Here is a 17,204-nt window from a genome sequence, read left to right as displayed (position 1 = left end):
ATATGACAATTGTTGCAGAGCCACCCAGTGGTGATGCATGGAAACCTGAGGCTGAAGTTGGATATAAGTTATATATAACAAACCTCACAGCAATGCCTGTAGGCATAACAGTAAGGCATAAAACTCTGTAACCCACCTAACATTATGTGTTGTTTTTCTTTTTGAAAAATTACACCTTTTCCATTCCTATATTCTGTTCTGCTGGATGTGGCAGTTCTATAAACCACCCTCATTTCTGTATTATAAACATTGAGGGGATGTTTTTGGTGATTTTATCCTATTCTTTTAAGCGTTAATGACAGGAACGTGTCCAATTCAAACTAATTTGAAATAATGCTCATTTCACCACTCTCAAGTGCTTTTTTTAACAGGTCAAGCAATGATCAAGAAAGTTCGACCCGCTCCAGATAACCGAAACTGAGGAAATTCATAATCATACATTGACACAACTATTTCAGGATTTGAAATGACTTATTTTTTGTTGTCACAAGTATAATCAACTTCTGGGTTTTCAAATCAGAGTACAAGAATTCAAGTTTTAAATATTGTGTGCCTTTTCTGGTTGTCTAGTTGTGGTTGGAGGTCAATCATCCCACCCCCAATCATCACTGCAGGAGTTTCTCAGGGCATGTCCGAGGTCCAACCATCTTCAGCTGCTTCATCAATGACCTTCCCTCCACCATAAGGTCAGAAGTGGGGATGTTCACTGAGGATTGCCCAGGGTTCATTTCCATTTGCAACTCCTCAGATAATGAAATAGTTCATGCCCACATGCAGCAAGACCTGGACGACATTCAGGCTCGGGCTGATAAGTGGCAAGTACCGTTTGCGCCACACAAGTGTCAGGCAATGACTATCTCCAACAAGCGAGAGTTTAACCACCGCCCCTTGACATTCAACGGTATTACCATCACCGAATCCCTTACCATTAACATCCTCGGGGTCACCATTGACCAGAAACTTAACTGGACCAACCACATAAATATTGTAGCAACAAGTGCAGGTCAGAGGCTGGGTATTCTGCGGCGAGTGTCTCACCTCCTGACTCCCCAAAGCATTTCCACCATCTACAAGGTACAAGTCAGGAGTGAGATGGAATACTCTCCACTTGCCTGGTCGAGTGCAGCTCCAACAACACTCAAGAAGCTCGACACCATCCAGGACAAAGCAACCCGTTTGGCACCCCATCCACCACCATAAACATTCATTCGCTCCACCACTGGCGTACCATGGCTGCAATGTTCACCATCTACAAGATGCACTGCAGCAACTCACCAAGGCTTCTTCGACAGCACCGCTCAAACCCGCGACCTCTACCACCTAGAAGGACAAGGGCAGCAGGAGCATGGGAACTCCATCTCCTGCAAGTTCCCCTCCAAGTTAAACACAATCCTCGCTCGGAAGTACATCGCTGTTCCTTCATCGTTGCTGGGTCAAAATCCTGGAACTCCCTCCGTAACAGCACTGTGGGAGTACCTTCACCACACGGACTGCAGCTCACCACTGCCTTCTCGAGAGCAATTGGGTTTGGGCAATAAATGCTGGCCTTAATGGTGCAGCCCACATCCCATGAACAAATAAAAACAAGTTTATTTTGAAAATTATATTCTAATTAATTTCATGCTTTGCTTTGGCCTTCATAACTGTAATGATTTATTAAAATGTTAAATCTAATGCAGGTATTTTTGATTACCTAAGGTGGAGAATAAAATATACAGTCAAGCAAGTGGAGCATTGAGTTTTTAAAAGTGAATTGTTTGCTCAAAATGCTCCTGAGTTGCCTCTGCACAGCAGATTGAAGTGATGGTGAGCAAAGCAGAGGGAACTGTTTAAAATTCCTGATGTTTGTTCATGAGGCTTAATCTTTGAGGGGACCCAGTGTATTTGAGCAGCCCTCTGCTGCATGTTAACACTGACCCAATTATGGAAGCACCATGGAGAGCCTCACGACCAAGCTGAGCCCTGTCCTTACCCAAAGTTCACATTTTTCAGCAGCAACCTCTGTAGCCCAGTGATGGGAGAGAGGGAGCTGAGGTCAGTTACAGGGCCAGAGGTCCTGGCATGGCTCAGATGAGCTGACATCACATACCAGGGGGCAGAAATTCAGAGTCTCAGAGACCCATTAATGCCCATTTGCGGTGGCCATTCCTAAAAATCGAATGGCCGCCGCTTTGGGTTCAACAGGCCGACCCAATCAAAATTCAGGTCGGGTATTTTTTGGCCTGGACCCCATCCTGCTCAGCACCGTCAATTTAAAATAAAATAAATACCCAGCCATTTTCATCTCGATCCGTCGATCCCCCGGTTTTTCAGTCAGTGCACCCTCTGAAAACCTGGTACGACCCGGTAGTGTGGCTGCTCTTAAAGGGGAGGGCACACTGCCGAGGCTGCAAAGCCACCCCTTCTTGGGTGCGAGGCCGCTGGCCCAGCCGAAAGCCTCCCTAGCGGCCCAGTGGCCAAAATTTAAAAATTATTGAATCTCTTCCCTTTTAGTGGAGGGGAGAGAGCGTGATGAGACACAAGCGCTGTGATGTCAGCACGTTGATTTGATAGTGGCCCAAACGACCCATTTTCAGCCAGTCTCGCTTGGAGTCTAAGGCCCGCCCCATTATGATCCATTTTCTGTAGGACTTTGAAAAAAATTCAAAGTTCTGAAAATGGATCTACTCACTGCGCCAAGAGTTCCAGCGGTGAATAACAGTTTAAAAAAACTCATAGGTGCGCCAGCTTTCTGGTGCACCTGAATTTCGACCCCCAGAAATCAAATTTTGGACCGTCTGGTCTGTGTGGCTTAGTGCCAAATAATGCTGAATCAGTGGAGATGGAGTTTTTTTTGTGAAAAGTAATCAGATTGAGAGTTTGAGTATTTTTGTGTCTCAGTCACAAGCCACTACCACAGCTTTTCTTCCAGAGAACCAGTAAGGATTTTCACCTTATTCAAGATCAGTGTTTTATATTTATCGATCTACAAAGATCTTGAGCATATTCTTAGAGTATTTTTATTTCTTTAACTGTTGAGAATCCAATTTTTTTTAAAGTGGTTTTCTTTAAAATAGTTACTTGACGAGCTTCAAGGAAAAATTTAAGTTTTCTTAAAATAGCTTTAAATTATATCTGGTTGTAAACAACATGGATACAATTTCCTCAGTCGGCCCGGAATGGCAGCCGCTGGTTCGGCCGGGCCAACAACAGGCAACTTGGCACCCCTCTTGGCTGCTGGACTGCTGGCCCGGCTGAACCCCTCCCTGGCGAGGCCATGGAGGCCTCTCAGCATCCCTCCCCTTTAAGTGAAGGATAGGGACATTGCGATGCTGCATATCGTGTCACGTTGACATCATCACAGCCGCTCTGATGTGGTTAGTGTGGCGGTGATGGATACCGCTTGAACTAACAGCCGAATTTCCCGCCTCTTCCCTCCGATTCCCGCCGGGTGCTAAATTTCCGGCTAATTCAAAATGTCATCCCCAATTTCTTGCTGAGGGTAATTTCGGCCCCCAGAACTGTTCACAATACTCCAAGTGCAATCTAACCATGATTCTATATAAGTTTAACATATTTAACAACCATGGTTTAATACAGTACCATGATTTGTAATATGAAAGAAATTGAACCGAATGGGAATGATACTCAATGCACTTCATCCAACAACAACAACAACTTGAATTTATATTGTGCCTTTAATGTAGTTAAACATCCCAAGGTGCTTCACAGGAGCATTATCAAACAAAGTTTGCCAAAATCCAAGAGCATAATGCCAATCATTACAAGTGTCTGGAAAAAAAAATTTTGTTTTCCACTGCTGTGCTGGCTCTGGCATAAAGACTTCAGTTCTTCCAGAGTCTCAAGATGGCATGATAAGCCTGTCCAAACAGATTCATATCATTCAAATGGTGGGTACCTGAACTGCATTCCTTCAAAATTTGTTGGGCCTTGAGCAAACTGGAACTTGCAACTGTTTCAGTCAGAGCATTTTTCATATTGTCCAGCCTTCAGGCTAGGGGAACATTGTGTGCTCTCCAGTGAGCTCGCGTGTCTGTAATCAACAAATAATTATTTTTCTTCTCCATCAAGGAGCTGTCTAACAAAACTGCAATAATATTGGGAGATGTTTTTGCTCCAGTGAGGGTGTTGCCAGTGCTTTTTTAAATAATAAAATCTGTATTGAGTTGTAAATTCAGATAATGTTACATGGTGAAAGCAGACATTAGTGAAACAAGCTGGGTCACCGGGAGTCGCCAGGTTGGCAGTGAGGCGCTGGCTGAGTAGGGCTTTCTTAGCAGGATCTTTGAGTGCCTCAGAGTTAATTTTCTTGCGGCATTGTTTCTGTTGCCGTCGCTGCTTTGGGGCTACAGTAATAATGATGGAGCGGATTAGGCGGTGGTCCGTCCAGCAGTCGTCGGCTCCTGTCATGGCGCGGGTGATGCGCACGTCCTTGCGGTCCCTTGCTCGGACAATGACGTGGTCGAGCAGATGCCAGTGCTTGGAGCGAGGGTGTTGCCATGAAGCCTTGTACTTGTCTCTCTGACGGAACAAGGTGTTGGGTATGACAGGCCGAAGTCCAACAAAAAACCGCGACCTAAAGAACAGAGGGTGGGTGGAGAAAGCACAGGAGATCCAGCAGTTAGCCGACAACCACGACGTGCGAGGATTCTTTAGCGCAGTCAAGACTACCTAAGGCCCAAGCACCTCAGGCCCTATCCCACTGCGAGCGAAGAACGGGAGAGGCTGCCGGTGCCCACTGGAAGGAGCATTTCAAAGATCTTCTTAACCAAGACTCTGTCTTCGACATGAGTATCCTCGACTCCATCCCGCAGCATGCTACCCGCCACCATCTTCGCACAACCTCAGCCCGGCACGATGTGGAAAAGACCATCTGACAGCTGAAGATCAACAAGGCATCAGGAGCAAATGGAATCCCCGCCGAAGCACTAAAGCATAGCGGAGAAGCACTATTGGTGCTAATACACGACCTCATTCTCTTATGTGGAAAGAGGAGAGCACGCCAGGAGATCTCAGATGCCGTAATCATAACCATCTTCAAGAAAGGTGACCAGTCCAACTCGGTAACTAAAGAGGAGTTTCCCTGTGGTCGGCCACAGGGAAAGTCATCGCAAGAATCCTCCTCAATTGTCTTCTCTCTGTGGCTGAAGAGCTCCTCCCAGAGTCGCATTGCGGATTACGCCATTAAGGGGCACAACAACGGACGTGATCTTCAACGTGCGGCAACTGCAAGAGAAATGTAAGGAACAGCACCAACTCTTGTACATGGCCTTCTTTGACCTCACAAAGGCCTTCGACACTGTCAACCGTGAGGGACTATGGAGCGTACTCCTCCGTTTCGGCTGCCTTCAAAAGTTTGTCACCATCCTCCGCCTGCTTCTCGATGAAGTACAAGCTGTGATCCTGACCAACGTATCCACCACAGATCCAATTCACATTCGGACCAGGATCAAGCAAGGCTGTGTCATCGCACCAACACTCTTCTCGATCTTCCTTGCTGCAAAGTTCCATCTCGCCCTCAGCAAGCTTCCCACTGGAGTGGAACTAATCTACAGAACAAACGGGAAACTGTTCAACCTCTGCCACCTCTGGGCCAGATCCAAGGTCATCCCATCCTCTGTCATTGAATTAGCGTACACAGACGACGCTTGCATCTGCGCACATCCAGAGGACAAACTTCGAGCCATCGTCAACACCTTCACCGAGGCATACAAAAGCATGGGCCTTACACTAAACATCCGTAAGTCAAAGGTCATCTACCAACCTGACCCCGCCACACAGCACTGCTCCCCGATTATCAAAATCCACGACAAGGCCTTGGACAACGTAAACCATTTTCCATACCTCGGGAGCCTACTGGCAACAAAGACAGACATCGACAACGAGGTCCAACACAGCCTTCAGTGTGCCAGCACAGTCTTCGGTCACCTGAGGAAGAATGTGTTTGAAGACCAGGACCTCAAACACGGCACCAAGTTCATGGTCTACAGAGCAGTCATGATACCCGCCCTCCTATATGGTTCAGAGACATGGACTATGTACAGCAGGCACCTCAAAACACTGGAGAAGTACCACCCAACGCTGCCTCCGCAAGATCCTGCAAATCCATTGGCAGGATAGGCGCACCAACGTCCGTGTTCTCACTCAGGCCAACATCCCCAGCACCGAAGCATTGACCACGCTCAATCAGCTCTGTTGGGCGGGCCACATCGTCCGGATGACTGATACAAGACTCCCAAAACAAGTGCTCTACTCGGAGCTTTAACACGGCAAGCGAGCCCCAGGTGGGCTGAGGAAACTCTTCAAGGCCACCCTCAAAGTTTAATTGAAAAAGTGCAACATCCCCACCGACACCTGGGAATCTCTGGTCGAAGACCGAGTGGAGGAGAAGAATCGGGGAAAGCGCCGAACACCTCGCGTCTCCTCGCCGGGAGCAAGCTGAAGCCAAGCGCGGACAGTGGAAGGAGCGCGTGGCAACCCAAGCTCCCCACCCACCCGTTTCTTCAACCACCGTCTACCCCACCTGTGACAGAGACTGTATGTTCCACATTGGACTCTTCAGTCACCTGAACTCATTTTTAGTGTGGAAGCAAGTCATCCTCGACTCTGAGGGACTGCCTAAGATGATGATGATTCATTGCTGCCAGTAATGGTTTCCCTGTTTTTTTTTTTTTGCTGTCATTCTTCAGCCTTTTACTGTCATTGAAATGGGTTTGGTGTTCAAACAGCAAGACCTGCTGCAGTCTGAATGGCTAGTATTGGCTGCTGTGATCAAAAGAAAAGTAGGTGTTTCTGCCACCTTAAGTTTCTTCATGCAGCTGAGTGCCAGTTCTGGGAAGAAGCAAGAGCAAAAAAGCTTTGGGTTTCTCAGAGGAGCACAAGTGTTCAATGGAAATGTTCTTGGATACACTTAAAGTACACAAAATTCTACTATATCAGCAACTTAATTATTTTCATGTAAACTTTTAATTGTTTAAATATCTTTATTATATTGAGAAATTTATTTACTATACTAAGTTTCTCACCACAGTTAGAAACCAGGTTTGGTGACTCAAAGGATTTTCAAAATATATTTTGTGATTTCACATACCTTTTTATCGTGGCTTATTCAGATATTGTTTCATTGAAAGCTTATTTGTTTGCTTTCAACTGATTGGCTCACATGATATTCATAATACCAGTAACAAATCAGTTGCAAGCATCACACATCTTTGCAATTTAAGTGTGATGCCTAAAGTGTACAACAGATGTGCGAGGTATTTACAACTCCTTTGATTCTTGTTTCTCAAAAGCTTGGCAGTTCTGATGTTTGTGAGAACCTGAGTGTTCAATGAAGAATACCTTTTGATCTCCTTTCTTCAAAGTGAGTGCACTGGAACCCATCTGATGGAAGAGTACGCTCTTCTGCGCAATTCACAGAGCTCCTTTGAAGTGCCTTGGGATGCTTTACTATGTTCAAGGTGCTATATAAATGCAAGCTGTTATTTTGGTAATTAGATAAGGTTTAGTTGGACCCACTGCCAGTACCTGAGCATGCTTGATGAGCTTTTGAACCCAAACAGTTGTCCATCATGATACGTATGGGAAGGATGCTTTTAACGAAAACAGCTGGGGTGCCTGTCAAGCAACCATGAGTCAAATGAATGGAATAACAGTAGTATAAATGTATGTTTTTTAATTGAGAGCATCATTTACTTTAAAACACTGATGCTGCTAGTAGGCCCAAATTTGCTGGCAGCTCTAAGGTAAATGAGGTAATACTGTTGCCTCTCGATGTGCTAAGATGTGTCTGCTGGCAGTGATATAAACACTACTACGAGAGATAAAGATCAATATTTTTTCTAGCTGCTGACACAGTCCAGGGGTGCACTTTGTGTTTCTTTGCTCACTGTACAGGTCTTTGCCAGCTTTCATAGAAGTTTTAAAAAAACAGAACACAAAGCTGCAAGGACATTGAAGCATATGTATGTTCAAAATTGTTCTTATTTTATCCTAGCATCTACAATACACTGTACAGAAATAAACAGGATGGTTTCATAGCACTGAGTGCTTAGAGCAATTTTGCTATGGTTTCAGGAAGCAGTTCTGCAATTATTGATCTAGTGTCAGCAGCAAGACCAATTGCAGATTGTGCTGAACCTTGGCTAATCTCCCAACAAAAAGAACTTACCTTTATATAGCGCCTTTAACAGAGTAAAATGCTCCAAAACGCTTCACGGGAGCGTTATCAAACAAACTTTGAAACCGAGCCACATAAGGAGATATTAGGGCAGATAACCAAAAGCTTGGTCCAAGAGGTAGGTTTTAAGGAGCATTTTAAGATTTTAAGGAGCACAGCGGACATGATCTTTGCACTCAGACCAAGTGCAGGAGAAGTGCATTGAGCAGAACATGGACCTGTACGCTGTATTTATTGACCTCACCAAGGCCTTTGATACTGTCAACAGAGCAGCGCTGTGGTCAGTCTTGACGAAACTTGAGTGCCCAAGGAAGTTTGTCCACATCATCGAGCTGTTTCATGACAACATGACAGGTGAAGTGCTCTCAGACGGCCACATTTGCCATCTCAAATGGAGTGAAACAAGGTTGTGTACTCGCTCCAGTTCTGGTTCAACCTATTCTTTACCTGCGTCTTGAACTATGCCATAAAAGATTTGGAGTTTGGGGTTTACCTGAAGTATCGATTAGGTGGTTCACTGTTCGACCTCCGCCGCCTTGCTGCAAAGACCAAAGTACGGAAACGATTCATCCTAGAGGCTCTCTTTGCTGACCACTGCGCCCTTATGGCACACAAGGAGAGTGACCTACAATTCATACTCAGCAAATTTGCTGAGGCAACAGAATTGTTTGGCCTAACCATCAGCCTTAGTAAAACCGAGGTTCTCTATCAGCCTGCCCCGGCACCACAGCACCTGCTCCCAGTCTCCATCGGCAGTATACAACTAAAGTCAGTGGACAGCTTCAAGTACCTTGGCAGCACCATATCAAGTGATGGGTCCTTGGACAAGGAGATTGATGCAAGGATCTGTAAAGCCAGCCAGGCCCTTAGTCGCTTGCGCACTAAGGTGTTGCGTCACCACCACATCCGACTGTCAACTGAACTGTTGGTGTATAGAGCAGTCGTTCTCTCATCTCTCCTTTATGGATGTGAGACCTGGACACCCTACAGGCGTCACATCAAAAAGTTGGAAGCTTTCCATATGCACAGTCTCAGATCTATACTCCACATACGCTGGCAAGACCGGGTGTCAAACTTTGAGGTTCTGGAGCGACCACAATCAACGAGCATCGAGGTGATGATCATGCGAGCCCAGTTCCGGTGGGCTGGACATGTCATCCACATGGATAAGTCAAGGATCCCTCGTCAGCTTCTTCACGGCGAGCTCTGTGAAGGTCGAAGACACCAGGAGCACCCCCGCAAGCGCTGCAAAGATTGCATCAAGGCTAACCTCCAGTACTGTGGCATCCGAGCAAAGGACTTTGAGAATACAGCAGCTAATAAAATCCCGTGGCGAACCCTCACGAGGACTGCCTGCCAGACCTTCGAAGAAAGCCGATGTCCATGCCTGCGGGACACTAGAGATAGACGACATCAGGTGGCAGTACTGTCAGCATCAGGCACATCGAACTTCCCTTGTCCGACGTGCAAGAGACTATGTGCATCCAGAATTGGCCTATTCAGCCACTTGAAGACACATGCCATTGATGTTTAGCACATCAACGTCTTTGTTGGATACGACAGACTACCAAGAAAGAGAGGTAGAGAGGCGGAGAGATTTAGGGAGAGAATTCCAGAGCTTGGGGCCCAAGCAGCTAAAGGCACTGGTGAAGCGATTAAATTTGGGGATAGAAACATAGAAAATAGGTGCAGGAGTAGGCCATTCGGCCCTTCGAGCCTGCACCACCATTCAATAAGATCATGGCTGATCATTCTCTCAGTACCCCTTTCCTGCTTTCTCTCCATACCCCTTGATCTCTTTAGCCATATCTAACTCACTCTTGAATATATTCAATGAACTGGCATCAACAACTCTCCGCGGCAGGGAATTCCACAGGTTAACAACTCTGAATGAAGAAGTTTCTCCTCATCTCCGTCCTAAATGGCCTACCCCTTATCCTAAGACTGTGTCCCCTGGTTCTGGACTTCCCCAATATCGGGAACATTCTTTCTGCATCTAACCTGTCCAGTCCCGTCAGAATCTTATATGTTTCTATGAGATCCCCTCTCATCCTTCTAAACTCCAGTGTATAAAGGCCCAGTTGATCCAGTCACACGTCATATGTCAGACCAGCCATCCCGGGAATCAGTCTGGTGAACCTACACTGCACTCCCTCAATAGCAAGAACATCCTTCCTCAGATTAGGAGACCAAAACTGAACACAATATTCCAGGTGAAGCCTCACCAAGGCTCTATACAACTGCAGTAAAACCTCCCTGTTCCTATACTCAAATCCCCTAGCTATGAAGGCCAACATATCATTTGCTGCCTTCAATGACTGATGTACCTGCATGCTAACTTTCAATGACTGATGTACCATGACACCCAGGTCTCGTTGCACCTCCCCTTTTCCTACTCTGCCGCCATTCAGATAATATTCTGCCTTTGTGTTTTTGCCCCCAAAGTGGATAACCTCACACTCATCCACATTATACTGCATCTGCCATGCATTTGCCCACTCGCCTAACCTGTCCAAGTCACTCTGCAGCCTCTTGGCGTCCTCCTCACAGCTCTCACTGCCACCCAGTTCAGTGTCCTCTGAAAACTTGGAGATACTACACTTAATTTCTTCATCTAAATCATTAATGTACATAGTAAAGAGCTGGGGTCCCAGCACTGAGCCCTGCGGCACTCCACTAGTCACTGCCTGCCATTCTGAAAAGGACCCATTTATCCCGACTCTCTGCTTCCTGTCTGCCAACCAGATCTCTATCCATGTCAGTATATTACCCCCAATACCATGTGCTTTGATTTTGCACACCAATCTCTTGTATGGGACCTGGTCAAAAGCCTTTTGAAAGTTCAAATACACCACATCCACTGGTTCTCCGTGTCTACTCTACTAGTTACATCCTCAAAAATTCCAGAAAATTTTCAAGTGGGGGAAATTGCCCCACAGGAGTGCTCTCAGAGCCGGTCTGTGCCCCTGACAGCTTTGTAGGGTGCGAAATTGTTGATGGCTGGGTGGTGCATCCGCCCTTAAAGGGGAGGGCATACTGCCGTGACCGCCATTTTGTTTAAATTGTCAGCCGACTCCTGAGTTGGTCCGACAATGGTGGCCGCTGGTTCGGACAGCCCACCAAAGGCAGCCCGGCACCCCCCCCCCCCTTGGATGCCGGGCCACTGGCCTGGCCGAACCCTTTCCTGGTGGTGCAACAGAGACCTCACTCGGCTCCTTTATAAATTAAACAAACATTAGTCTCTTGTGCAGTTGGGGTTTTATGGTGGAATTTAAATCTGCCACCTGTATATGAACTTATTCAGAATCCTTCTTTCCTGCACAAAGATTGCGTAATGATACACACGAATTGGAATCTGAGCAAAATGCTCTCCAACTCAGTTGGGACTTGACGTTGGATTGGAGCCCTGTACCAAGTCAGATGTGGCATACCAGCCTCCAGATGGGCAATAGTGGGCCCCATTAGGTCAGCCGGTCTAGCAGCTTTAATTTATTTGAATGTATTAATCAAGTAACTGTACCATGAGATTGTAGGTCATAGTTAGACTTGTTCTGGTTAGGATTCATGTTCTACTTGATTGAACTATGTATTTCACAATGTAAAGTATCTATTTCTCAGCTTCTGCCCTACAGGTCAGCTTTAGGATGCTGCAGAAAATGTGACTATTTCTGGGTTTTCTTTATTATTTCTTTCCAAAACTGAAAATGACCGTATAAAAGAACTTGGCGTTTTCTAAAGGTGCAAGTCAGATCTGAGAGGACAGCATAAAAATTACTGCTAGGAATGTCCTCAACTGAAAAAATAGTTTGATACTGTGGACATGTCTTGGCATTTGACTGTCTGTCAGGCAGGTCCTTCTCTACCAATATTCACATCCTCTCTGAACTCGACATTTTTGCTTATGTATTAACCAGGTGATCAATGTAGATGGAACTGGGCGTAGAACACTTGTGGAAGATAAGCTTCCTCACATATTCGGATTCACTTTATTGGGTGATTACATCTACTGGACCGACTGGCAGAGACGAAGCATTGAACGTGTTCATAAGCACCGTGCAGAGAGAGAAATCATCATTGATCAGCTACCTGACCTTATGGGACTAAAAGCAACAAGCGTGACAAAAGCATTTGGTATGTAATCTTACATACGTATATAATGTGCATCCACCCTAAGCATTACTTGACAGGATTCCCTTTCGTTATTGCTGTCCACTAACCACTTTTCCAAACTGCATGTGTGCAAGATCAGATTATACTGTGGTGTCTTCAAAGTTGAATATCCTACCAATAATCAATGCCTGGACTCGCACATAAAAAATAATCACTTAAACAAGGTACTAGAAAGCTCTTGGTATCTGTGGAACGATACTACAGTATGAGTCAAGGGTTCAGGAGAGGATGAGAACCAAATAACTTGCTTCTGCTGAAAATGTTCCCTGTGCAGTTTCCAATCTGCAGAGTGCATCGCCAGTATGTTAATGAGTGGACCTCGCATAGGCAAAGAGATCTGCTTTTCATGTCAACATGACAGGACTGTTTACAGACATGCCCTTTCGCCACTGCTACAGGACTGCAAAATTTAGCCTTGTGTACCTTTTTTTTTTACTATAATCAGTTCTTAGACAATGGTATTATTGTGTGTTGCTTTTACAGGAACAAATCCTTGTTCGGAGAATAATGGTGGCTGCAGCCACTTATGTTTGTACGTGCCTCAGGGTCCCCGCTGTGCCTGTCCGATGGGCCTGGAGTTAATAAGGGACATGAAAACCTGCATTGTACCTGAAGCCTTCCTGCTGTTCTCCAGTAGGGCAGACATCCGTCGAATTTCCTTGGAGACCAACAACAATGATGTGGCAATTCCATTAACAGGGGTGAAGGAAGCATCTGCTCTTGATTTTGATGTTTCTGATAACAGAATTTATTGGACAGACATTAGTTTGAAGGTACTGAAATAGTAATCGGTTCCAAATATGTGTGGTAAATAGTTTATTTATGTGTTTGAGAAACAACTTCCCTTCTAAGTCTTTCGGTGAAAACACCGAGTGGAATTGGACCAGATGGCTTATGCAGAGAAAAACACTGCACAGACTTAATGGCCTGTTTCTGTGCTGTAACATTCAATGATTTTATAAGAAACATGAGCAGAAATTATGGTTTTGCAACTCTTTTACATGTAAGGTCATCCTTAATTAAATATATAAAGTATATGTGTGTGTATAATGCATCTATGTGTTAAAATTACCTGTAATAGTTAATTGAAAGAATATATACTTTAGGCATTCAACTCAGATTTACAATTTGAAGACTGTGTATCTTTCTCTGTGAAAAGATTTACTTGAGCAGAGGAACACCTGAAACAGTTTTGCAAATATAAGCACGATTGTCACAATGTAAAAACTATGTCACAATCATTTTCCAGCTAGTTCAAACAGTTCTTTTGACAACAACCTGAAAAATAAGCTTATTTTGCATGATTTATAGCACATTTTTAATGGAAGATTTCTGCTATTACAAAACATCTTCATTGGATGAAGATAATTAAATGTTTAATTTGATGTGCAATTTCAAGATTTATATACATTGATGAAATCTGAGAAGAAAAAATTAATCATTAAAATGCAAAAAAAAAATTTGGCAGGGAGGGGGATGTGAAGTAGTCGTTAAATATCTTTATTCATAAGAGTTTTCCTTTCTCAAACATGAGGCTGATTTTGTTTTGCTTTCTATAGAAAAGAAGCAAAGATTTTAAACTTTTTGATGGTGAATTAGCTGAATAATTAATTGCGTGTCGATTACATATTCATATTCATATTATTATTTAAAATGAAACTAACTCTGCTTGTTTGATGCATGAGTGATGTTTTATCATTGTCTCCTATTTTCTTCTCCCATAGACTATTAGTCGTGCTTTCATGAATGGAAGCTCTGTTGAGCATGTGATTGAATTTGGTCTTGATTACCCAGAAGGAATGGCACTGGACTGGTTGTCAAAAAACCTCTACTGGGCAGACACTGGCACCAATCGAATTGAAGTGGCACGGCTAGATGGGCAATATCGCCAGGTTTTGGTATGGAAAGAGTTGGACAATCCACGGGCTTTGGCTCTTGATCCTTCTGATGGGTAAGGGAAAAGCCAAATACCATAAAGTATCGCTTGTTCTAAAGGTTGAAAACGTTTTGTGTTATCCCAGGATATCACAAACATGATTGCCGGCTTGAGGGTAAACCATAGTCCTTTGGATTAGAGGTGGCGTTTAGCATGCAAGAGTTATAACATTCACATTTCTGAGCTCTTGGGTCATAATTTATCACTATAGCCTACAGTCAGTATTTTGTGTTTTGTATTAATGCCTGTTAATGTAACAGGTTGATTATTATTAATCAGGTATGATAAATGTTATCAAGTCCCCATGAAGATTGACATTTTGAAAATATAGAATGTAACACATTAGCAAGGGGTTTTGCTCTGAACACTTCGACAAAATGTTTTGACATACAGCTCATCATAGGCAGTCCCTCGGAATTGAGGAAGACTTGTTTCCACTCTTAGAATGAGCCTTAGGTGGCTGAACAGTCCAATACAAGAGCCATAGATGGGACAGACAGTTGTTGAGGGTAAGGGAGGGTGGAACATGTTTGCTGCAGGTTTGCCTGTGCTTGTTTTCTGCATGGACTCGGCGATGAGACTCGAGGCACTCAGCGCCCTCCTGGATGCACTTCCTCCACTTAGGGTGATCTTTGGCCAGGGACTCCCAGGTGTCGGCAGGGATGTTGCACTTGATCAGAGAGGCTTTGAGGGTGCCCTTGTAACCTCTGTCCACCTTTGGCTCGTTTGCCATGAAGGAGTTCTGAGTAGAGCGCTTGCTTTGGGAATCTCATGTCTGGCATGCGAACGATGTGGCCTGCCCAGCGGAGTTGATCAAGTGTTGTCAGTGCTTCAATGCTGGGGATGATGGCCTGGTCGAGGACACTAATGTTGGTGTTTCTGTCCTCCCAGGGTTTTTGTAGAATCTTGCGGAGGCATCGTTGGTAGTATTTCTCCAGCGACTTGAGGTGTCTACATACATGGTCCATGTCTCTGAGCCATACAGAGCGTAGGAAGGAATATCATCAGCTCATTGATGTTATTCTCACTGTGCACATGGAATCTAAGATGACTTCCGGGGTGGCAGCTCCCTAGGGAGCTCCCCTGTTGAACAACTACCATCTTTTGCCATCCTGCAACTTCCCACCCCCAGCCTCCCCCCCCCCCCTCTCGCTGTCCAAAACTCCCCTAGCCCTAACAAACTCCAATAGGGGGGTCTTGGACACTGAAACCCCTGCTCTAAACCCAACCCTGCGAATCCCTCGGGTTCGGGACTACCTCAGGCTTCACCACGCCACCCATCAGCGACGACGACCGGGGTCCTTGATCCATGATGGCGCCCGGCGAGCAGGCGACCAGGACATTACCACCCCCCCCTCCAGCGACAGACCTTCATCCCTTCAGTGGGATCAGGCCTCTCCTCCTCAACGATGGTTGGACACCTCCTTCCCCACTGGTGACCTGGCCTCTTCCTAACTGGTGAGCATCATGGCTGTGACTCTTCCACTCGCCCACTCCTTACTGACCTCCCTACACACAACTCCAGGGACCAACTGATTCTCCCTGTGCCTGCCCCCAATCAAGCCTCGGACCACCTACCATCAAGGGCACTAATCGGCGCCGAGCTAGCGGCCAACATCTTACAGTAGGCGATTAGGCTCAGACAGCAGTATATACAGCCAAGCTGCTTATCATTGACTGGTTTATGCATGAGTGTTTTGTCCATTATAAATGATTGATGTCTCGAGGCATAGTTAACATAAAAACTTAAGTAACGGGTTCAGTTGGTGCATGCTCTTAGTATCAGTTGTAAGTTGTAGAATAGTTGCAAATTTCAGTTATACTGGAGTCAAGTTTCGGCCTGAGATGCTCCTATTTTTTTGGAGCAACTGGTTTAGAATGGAGTATCTTAGAAATTGCAATTCTCAGCATTTAGTTTGTTCCAGTTCTAGTCAGTTAGAACAGTTTTAGTTTGGAACAGATTTGTTTTTTCAAAAGGGGGTGTGTCCGGCCACTTACGCCTGTTTTGAAAGTTTAGGCAGTGAAAACTTACTCCAAACTAACTTAGAATGGAGTAAGTGTAGATTTTTGTATGCTCAGAAAAACCTTGCCTACACTTAGAAAATCAGGCGTAGGGAACGAGGGGGAAGGGGGGGGGGGGTTTAACAAACACTATAAACACTTCACTTTTACAAATAAAGAGCCATCATCAATAATAAATGATAAATAAACCAATAAATCAATCCAAATAAATTAAAAATTAAAAAAAAATTTAAATCACAATAAATAAAAAAATATTTCTACTCACCTGCAGCACCAGGGAGAAGAGGGGAAGAGAAGATGGGGGGGGCGGGGAGAGAGACGAGAAGATGGGGGTGGGTGGAGAGAAGATGATGATGCCGGGCTGCCGACGCCGCCGACTACTCTTCGGGCGGGGCCCGCCCCAGCAAGATGCAGGGCGGGCGGGCCCCGCCGCCAAGGTAAGATGCGCAGGCCACTCGGCCGGGGATAGGGGCGATGTCCCTTCAGCCTGGGATAGGGTCGTCGCCCCGGAGACAGGACGCTGGCAGCTACTGCGCACGCGCTCAGCCTCCACTGTGACGCGTGCAGCTGCGGCACTGTTTTGGGCGCAGGGCTGTAGCTCCGCCCCCAGCAGCTCCTGCTGCGCCGCGCTGAGGTGGAATTGGGCCTACAGCTATTGGAGAATCGCGAGGGAAGTATTCGGCGCAATTTTTGTTCTATAAATTAGGCGGGCCTCTCCGATGTGCGCCGTTCTAGCGGCCGGCCGAAACTTGACCCCACAGTGAGCAGGTTTGGCATTAGCTGTAGTACACTGGGAGCATCAGCTGATACAACTCCTGCTTAGCTGAACTTCCAGCATGCTGAAGTGATCTTGAATCTCAAATCAGTTGCTTATAGCAAAAGTTAATGAATTAAAGC

At 45.5% G+C, this 17,204-nt stretch overlaps 1 protein-coding gene across 2 annotated transcripts in view; it reads left to right on the top strand.

Annotated features, from left to right (window-relative positions):
• lrp5 (low density lipoprotein receptor-related protein 5) overlaps positions 1-17,204 on the top strand; it is a 229,763-nt gene that overhangs the window by 171,967 nt on the left and 40,592 nt on the right. For both annotated transcript variants that reach the window (XM_070899615.1, XM_070899616.1), the window contains 3 exons: positions 12,094-12,310; positions 12,833-13,122; positions 14,074-14,300. In XM_070899615.1, coding sequence (XP_070755716.1) covers positions 12,094-12,310; positions 12,833-13,122; positions 14,074-14,300 — 734 coding nt within the window. The remainder of the gene's footprint in view (positions 1-12,093; positions 12,311-12,832; positions 13,123-14,073; positions 14,301-17,204) is intronic.

The sequence above is a fragment of the Pristiophorus japonicus genome, chromosome 14 (assembly GCF_044704955.1).
Source record: "Pristiophorus japonicus isolate sPriJap1 chromosome 14, sPriJap1.hap1, whole genome shotgun sequence".
Taxonomy (NCBI): domain Eukaryota; kingdom Metazoa; phylum Chordata; class Chondrichthyes; family Pristiophoridae; genus Pristiophorus; species Pristiophorus japonicus.
The sequence above is the reverse complement of the archived record's forward strand: the minus strand, read 5'-3'. Positions and strand labels throughout refer to the sequence as shown.